The sequence below is a fragment of the Oryx dammah genome, unplaced genomic scaffold (assembly GCF_014754425.2).
Source record: "Oryx dammah isolate SB20612 unplaced genomic scaffold, SCBI_Odam_1.1 HiC_scaffold_8, whole genome shotgun sequence".
Classification (NCBI taxonomy): domain Eukaryota; kingdom Metazoa; phylum Chordata; class Mammalia; order Artiodactyla; family Bovidae; genus Oryx; species Oryx dammah.
The window spans coordinates 7,939,257-7,946,270 of record NW_024070192.1 but is presented as its reverse complement, the minus strand read 5'-3'; the positions used below and the strand labels follow the sequence as shown (position 1 = coordinate 7,946,270).

The following is a 7,014-nucleotide window of genomic DNA, read 5'->3' as shown; positions in this document are numbered from 1 at the left end:
GAGCCTGGCAACCCACTCCAGTATTCTTGCCTGGGAAATCCCATGGCTAGAGGAGCCTGGCGGGCTACAGTCCTACAGGGTTGCAAAGAGGTGGACACGACCGAGCAACTAAGCATACACACACCAGCAGCATGCTGGACCCTAGTTTGCTGACGAAGGATTGAATCCGCGCCCCTGTGTTGGAAGGTAGAGTTTTAACCAGTGGACCAGGGAAGTCCCTCATCGGAGTGGTTTTGGCTCAGGGTCTCCCAGTAGTCACAGTCAGGCTTGACAGGGGACGTGGTCATCAGAAGGCCCGCCTGGCCCAGGGTGAAGATGGCTCCCTCACAGCCCTCACCATGCCGGCCCCTCTGCAGGCTAATACATGGCCTCCCCGATGGGCTAGCTAGCTCGACCCAGGGTGAGCAATCCCAGAGAGCAAGGAAGCTCCTCCAGTGTCTTTTATGACCCCCTCTCCAAGGGAGTCATGCACACTTCCTTACTCCCACTTTTTCTTATCCATTAGAAAAATTCTTAGTCCCTCAGTCCAGCCCACACTCAAGGGAATGGCGGTTGAGCACGGCTCCTTGAAGGGAAGAGTATCAACGGGTTTGAGTGCTGAAACCCTCAGTGGAGCCTGAAAGAACAGGGCACCCGAACGTGGAAATTACAGACTCAGAAGGGAAACTCTCCCACCAGGGCAGGGGGCCCAACTGGGCGGAGGGCGGTCCACTCGGAGCAGGAAGTCCCCGTGGTCTTGTCCCCACCGGGGCTGCTTCTCTGTTGCCCCGACAGTACCTGCGCTATATCTTCATCCCCTCGGACATCCGTGACTACATGATGCTGAGATCCGCCATCCTGGGTGTGCCTGTCCCCGAGGGCACCGATAAAGGAGACAGGTGAGCAGCCAAGCAGGGCAACAGGGCATGGTACTGCTCCCGGGTCCACTGTCAGATGGGAAAGGTGGCTGAAGGTGGCCAGAAAGGCCCCAAGAATCCACCAGAGCATTAGAAGAGTAAACTCTTCTTTTTTTCCTACCCTCGGGAAAGCCCAAGTAATGCTGCTGGTCCCCAGGGACCCTCCTGACCAGGTGGGCTGCAGGTTCAAGGGGCTCCTTTTGGAATGGGGGCCGGCAGGCCTGGCCCCGCAGCTTCAGCTTCGGTCCCCATGACCCGCCCTGCTGGCCTGTCCGCAGCTGGCCCTGCTGTCCCGTTGAGTGCACTGTGTTTGGAGACCAAGAATGGGGGCCAGGACTCATGCCATTCCTTGGCAGGCACCCTCCCAAGACTGCCCATGAAATGGGAGAGCAGGGGACGTGGGCCCAGTGTCCTGCGGAGTGGGAACAAAGGGCCCTCTGTCTGTCCTCCCCCACCTTCCTGGGCAGCAGGCCCGTGTCCAGCTCTTTTGAACCATGTCCGGGCCTCATCTGAACCTTCTCCCTGTGGTGCTGAAGACAATTTCTTGTCCCTGAGTTGGGTCCCAACAAATCTGCACCAACCCCTGTGGCCGCAAGGACTGGACCTCCTGTCTCTCTGGCCCCCGGACATCTCACCCACCCTCAAAGACGCCTTCTGAGGCATCCTGAGGGGTTAAGCCCTCCAGGGCCAGGCCAGCTCCGCCAGCCCCGCCCTGTGCCCCGCCCCGTGCCCCGCCCCAACCTGCTGATGACCCAACAATCGCCTGGCAGCCGCTCCTGGGGGTGGGCTTTGGGACCCAGACGGGACTGGCTCCTGGGGGCTGGGGGGGGGGGCTGGCTCAAAGACATCGGGTGGACATTAAGCCTCCCCAACACCAATGAGCTCCCCCTCCCATTCCCCTAATCCGTCCCCTGCCCAGTCCCCCTCCCAGTCCAGATCCAACCATACCAACCAGCAGCCCTATGCCAGCTCTGGCGGCTCAGCTCCTTCCCCGTCCCCTACCCGGGGGTCTTCCCGTGCACCCTCTCACCCTGCCACCCCAAATGCCTCACAGCCCTCTTCCCGGGCCTCCTCCCTGACCCCCAGCCCTCATGTCCAGCCTCGAGGGTCTTCCCAAAATGCCACTCCACCCGCCTCCAAATCTCCCTCTCAGTCTGGCTTGAAATCCCTCTCCCGAAACTCTTCCCAAACTCCCCCCATGCCTGGCGCCAAGTCCCCCGCCCACAGCCCTGCGCCCTCGGCCTCCTACGTTGGGCTTGGGCCCATCCGGGGCATCCCGTCCTACATCGCCCCCTACGTGCCCCGCTTCATGAAAGAGACCCCCTTCTTCCAGCCTCCTACTTCTCCCCTCCCGCAGAACCAGTGCTTCCCCTGCGCCTTCCCCTGCCGGGCCCGGGACCGCCCGCGCCCGCGCAAGCCCCCCGACTCCCTGGACGTCCCGCTCCTCCCGCCCCCTCCGCACCTCCCCCGGGTCAGCTGCTCCTACCCGTCTCCCCCCGCCCTGTTCACGCCCCCCTCCTCCCTCTCCTACACCCCACCCACCGAGGTCCTGGTGGGCGGGAAGCCGCACGTGGTGCCCACGGTGCTCCCAGCCACCTTCTACACCCCCTTCTCCCGCTACTACTCCCAGCCCCGCCCCTACCGGTCCATCCACCGCCACCGCCCCAGCGCCTTTCACCTCTCCTCGCTCCAAGATGGCTCTGGCCGTTCCGTTCACTTCTATCGTGGGTCCTAGGCCTCAGACCTATTTTGGACCGGACTCCTCTGCCAGCAAATTCAAGCTACTCCATCCAGACTTCATCAGCTACCTGAGAGAGAGGTAGGTGCGGGCAGGGGTGGTGCTGGGAGCGACTCCCCCGCCCACCCCCACCACTCGCCCCACACCTACCGGCAGCACTGGCTTTATCCCCCGAAGATGAAACCCACAGCTGGGCCACGTGCCGAGGACCCCCGTGGCCGCGCCGCCCCGCAGCACTCAACGCCACTTCATTTACTTCTTTAGTCCCTCAGTCCTGTCCCATTCTTTGCGACCCCATGGATGGTAGCCCGCCAGGCTTCTCTGTCCATGGCATCTCCCACAAAGAATACTGGAGTTGGTTACTATTTTTCTCTCCAGGGGATCTTCTGGACCCAGACGGAAGCCAAGTCTTTCGTTATTGGCAGGTGGATTCTTTACCACTGAGCCACCAGGTTAAATACATTGATGGAGGTGATGTTCTATCAGTCAAGGCAGACAGGAAACTCAGCAGGCTTACTTACCAAAAATGTTCATCAAGGCTTAGGCTGGGCATGGAGGGAACCTAAGTGTGGGGCTGTATGGGGACGAGTGGAAGCCAGCGTTCAGGCCCAAACACAGGAGGACCATGGGAGGAGCCTGGGGAACCCCTGCCTGCAGACCTCCACCCCCACCCCACCCATCAGTGGTTCTCAGAGGAGGCTGGTCCACTGTCCTGTCTGGAGAGTTGGTGGGCTGCAGTCCATGGGGTGGCTAAGAGTCGGACACGACTGAGCGACTTCACTTTGACTTTCCACTTTCATGCACTGGAGAAGGAAATGGCAACCCACTCGTGTTCTTGCCTATAGAATCCCAGGCATGGGGTCGCACAGGGTCGGACACGACTGAAGCGACTTAGCAGCAGCAGGCAACCTGAGTGCCCCTAGTGGTAGAGGCCGGGGATGCTGCTGAACCACCTACAAGACACAGGGCAGCCCCTGCAATGCACATCTGTCCAGCCTGAAATGGTGACGGTGCTGCAGCTGGGAAGCCTACTGCATGCAGCCCCAGGCTAGCACCCCAAGACCCAGAGCAGGCCAGGGGTGGCAGGAGAATCTGGGAGGCAAACTGAAGACCACTCAACAGAGGAAGAACAGGCTGAGAGGCTAGGTGATTTGCCTGGCAAGGCCTAGATGAGAACCCAGGGCTGAGGTCAAGGCTCGTGGTCACTATACTGTGGCCTCATTTTGGACCATCTGGATGTCTGAAAGCGTGTACGTGTGCATGCACACATGTGCACCATCTCACTCCTGCTTGGCCCATCTGGAGGTGAAATTTAGGTGTCAGGTTAAATAACTACGCCAACTATGCCCATGGCATTGTGGTGCGGGAGGGTGCTGCAGAGAGGAAAAGCAAGTGAGGCTGGATTCAGGCTTCTAGAGAGTGGGAGAAAGGGAAGGGTCTCACCTGTGGTTCTTCAGGAGGGCCTGTTCCTCCTCCTCACTGCTTGTTACCTAAGGTGTTATTTCAACCAGATTTTTGTGTATAATTCATCTTTCTCCAAATGGCAGATGGGTGAGGGTAGAAGGGCCATAAAATTTCGCCGTTTTCCAACCTGCCTGAGTTGGTGTAATGGCACAACCCTCAAGCTAATGTACAAGACCAAAAGTCTTGGGGTTTTTTGGCTGCACTGGGTTTTCTTTACTGCACGGTCTTTCTCTAGTTGTGGTGAACAAGGCCTACTCGTCACTGTGGGGTGCAGGCTTCTCATTTTGGTGGCCTCTCCAGACTGTGGGCTCTAGGCACACGGGCTTAGTTGCTCCTCAGCATGTGGGATCTTCCTGCACCAGGGGTTGAACCCATGTCCCCTGCACTGGCAGGCAGATTCTTAGTCACTGGACCACCAAGGAAGTCCTCCAGAGTCTGAGTTTTGATGCTTCTTTTTGCTTCCAGGTTTTTGAAATCAAAGTTGATTAACACAAAATTTGGAGACCTATACATGCCTAGTACTGGGGCCCTCATGTTGCTGACAGCTTTGCATACCTGTGACCAGGTAAGAGGTCTGCTCTTTCAGGAGCCCACAGCAGCAGAGCTGGTGTGAATGGAACCTTACTCCAACCATGAGATCCTCTACCTGAGGCCTGCTAGCCCAGACCTGGGACTCTGGGCCTCCATCCCGTGGTGGAAGGCTCTCCAGCTGCAGGAGCCAACTAGTCTAGGGAATGGGGTGGAGGAAGTGCTCTTGGTCCCTTAGGGGTCAGCCTTGGGCCATCTTGCCTTCCTCCCCAGGGCCACCTTCCCCTGGCCTTGTCCTTTCACCCTCTGCCCCGGGGCAGCCGCTGCACATGGTATTTAAGGGACATATAACCCAACTGCTCTTGTCAAAGCAAAATCTCAACCAAAGTGGGTAGGGACATCTGTTTTGGGAAGATTCTCTCAAACTGAGGTGGGCAGCCTTCCACACGTGGAGTCTCTGAAATCACTCCATGAGCTAATTCTTGCTGGGGTGGTACTCACATGAGCTGCAGAGACAGAGGCTGAGAAGCAGGTTTCAGGGAAAGGCAGTGCTGACCCAGGCACAAAAGCTGGAGGCCAAGCACCACTGGGCTCTGGCCCCCTTTCCATGTTTCACACAGGACTCTCCTGTCTGCAGTCACCATTAGGACAGGAAGCGGGAGGTAAGGGGCTTTCTGCCTTCATCTTGAGCATAATAATCATGGCTTTGGTGTCACAGACCGGAGTTAAAAACCCAGCCCAGCTACTTACTAGCTTGTGACTGGGGACACACGTTTTGCTTATCTTTCTGAGCCCATTTCCCCATTTGTAAAAGAGGGACAGTATCTACGATTATTTAGTTGGGTGAGAAAATGTGCAGAAAGCACAGTGCAGGTATAAAAATGTGGGTGAGAACGGTTGTTGTCCTCACCTTCACACGAGGCAGCTATGCCTAAGTTCCTGCCACTTTATAAACTGTGCTTAGTCGCTCAGTCATGTCCGACTGTTTGCAACCCCATGGACTATAGCCCACCAGGAACCTCTGTCCATGGGGATTCTCCAGGAAATACTGGAGTTGGTTGTCATGCCCTACTCCAGGGGCCACACTGCAGGCACATACTTTACCATCTGAGCACCAAGGAAGCCCTTTACACACAACAGCTCAAATGCTAACTCAAATGCTAACTGTCCTTCTCCAGGTTAGCGCCTATGGATTCATCACCAGCAACTACCAGAAATTTTCTGACCACTATTTCGATCGAATGAAGAAGCCACTGATATTCTACGCAAACCACGACCTGTCCCTGGAAGCCACCCTTTGGAGGGACCTGCACGAGGCTGGCATCCTTTGGTTGTACCAGCGGTGACCCAAAAACATCCAAGACCTTTATTTTTGCAGAGCTGTGGCCCTCGGCCCCTCAAGTAACTAAAGCTACCTTCTTGTGCGTTCTATCCTTGACACCCACCTTCCCCCTTCCCTACAGAAGACAAAGGGGATGTGTCAGTCACTGAAGAATGCTTTGTGGGAAACACTGCCTTGTTCTTAGCTCACCCAAGGAGACTCCTGTGGGCCCAGGGAGACAACCCAACCTTGGTCGAGGAAAAAGACTGCTCTGCTGTGCTCATCTTTAAAACTGAAGAGAACGTCCTCAAGATGAGACTGACCAGCGGGAGTATGCAGGCATCCTTCAGAGCTGAGCATTTCTAAGCCAGCAGTGGCACAGACTTACTAGGTCAGTGGAGTGGCTCAGGGCCTCTCAATTAACGAAGGTCAAGCAGCAGTAGAAACAAATGCACTTTTCAGCCCAAATCCTCCCACTAGCATGTCCGGCCTCAAACTCCAAAGCAGTTCACCTCAAGGACATGTTGGAACAGCTTTATCTGAGAAAGGGAACAGACTCACTTCTGCCCCCTGATAAAGTGGGAGCACAGAGAGCAGAAAGTCATCTGAAATTAGTTAATTGCATAAATGATGGATAACCACTGTGTCTGTGTTTGTGTTGGGGGACGTAGTATATCACACAGGGTGTTTAGCATGGAGAGTCTGAACCACTGCAAAGTTCTGGCCTCTGATTAAAGGCCCACTGAAGATGTAGTACCACCCCATCACCAAAAGGACATTATTGGGTAACAAACCCTCATCCCTGGACATTGACTATCACGGCTTCAATAATTTGACTGGATACAGGCAGCTTTTAGATTATACGGGCTTCAAAGTATAAATCAATGGAATGACCACTACACAGCTCCGCACACAAACCCTGGGTTTGACTGACTGGTGTCAGTCACTACACCGCCTAAGGCAGTGGAGCGGGCTGGGAAGGTCTCCCCAGGGCAGGCTGGCAAGAGCCTCCCACCCAGAACCTGGCCTCTGGCCCCTGCTTCTAAAGGGTCATTCCTCTCCGTACA

The 7,014-nt window shown here is 56.2% G+C and overlaps 1 protein-coding gene across 3 annotated transcripts in view; it reads left to right on the top strand.

Annotated features, from left to right (window-relative positions):
• The window catches only part of ST6GALNAC2 (ST6 N-acetylgalactosaminide alpha-2,6-sialyltransferase 2), a 21,104-nt gene extending 14,513 nt beyond the window's left edge, over nt 1–6,591 (top strand). Inside the window, exons 6-10 of one of the 3 annotated variants that reach the window (XR_005721725.1) lie at nt 775–878; nt 2,632–2,715; nt 3,013–3,059; nt 4,564–4,663; nt 5,805–6,591. Coding sequence is in view for 2 of the 3 variants with exons in the window: in XM_040244606.1 (XP_040100540.1) it covers nt 775–878; nt 2,632–2,715; nt 4,564–4,663; nt 5,805–5,972 (456 nt within the window). In the remaining variant the exon portion in view is untranslated. The remainder of the gene's footprint in view (nt 1–774; nt 879–2,631; nt 2,716–3,012; nt 3,060–4,563; nt 4,664–5,804) is intronic. The other 2 variants (XM_040244606.1, XM_040244608.1) reach the window with 2 other exon arrangements.
• The last annotated feature ends 423 nt before the right edge of the window (nt 6,592–7,014 follow it).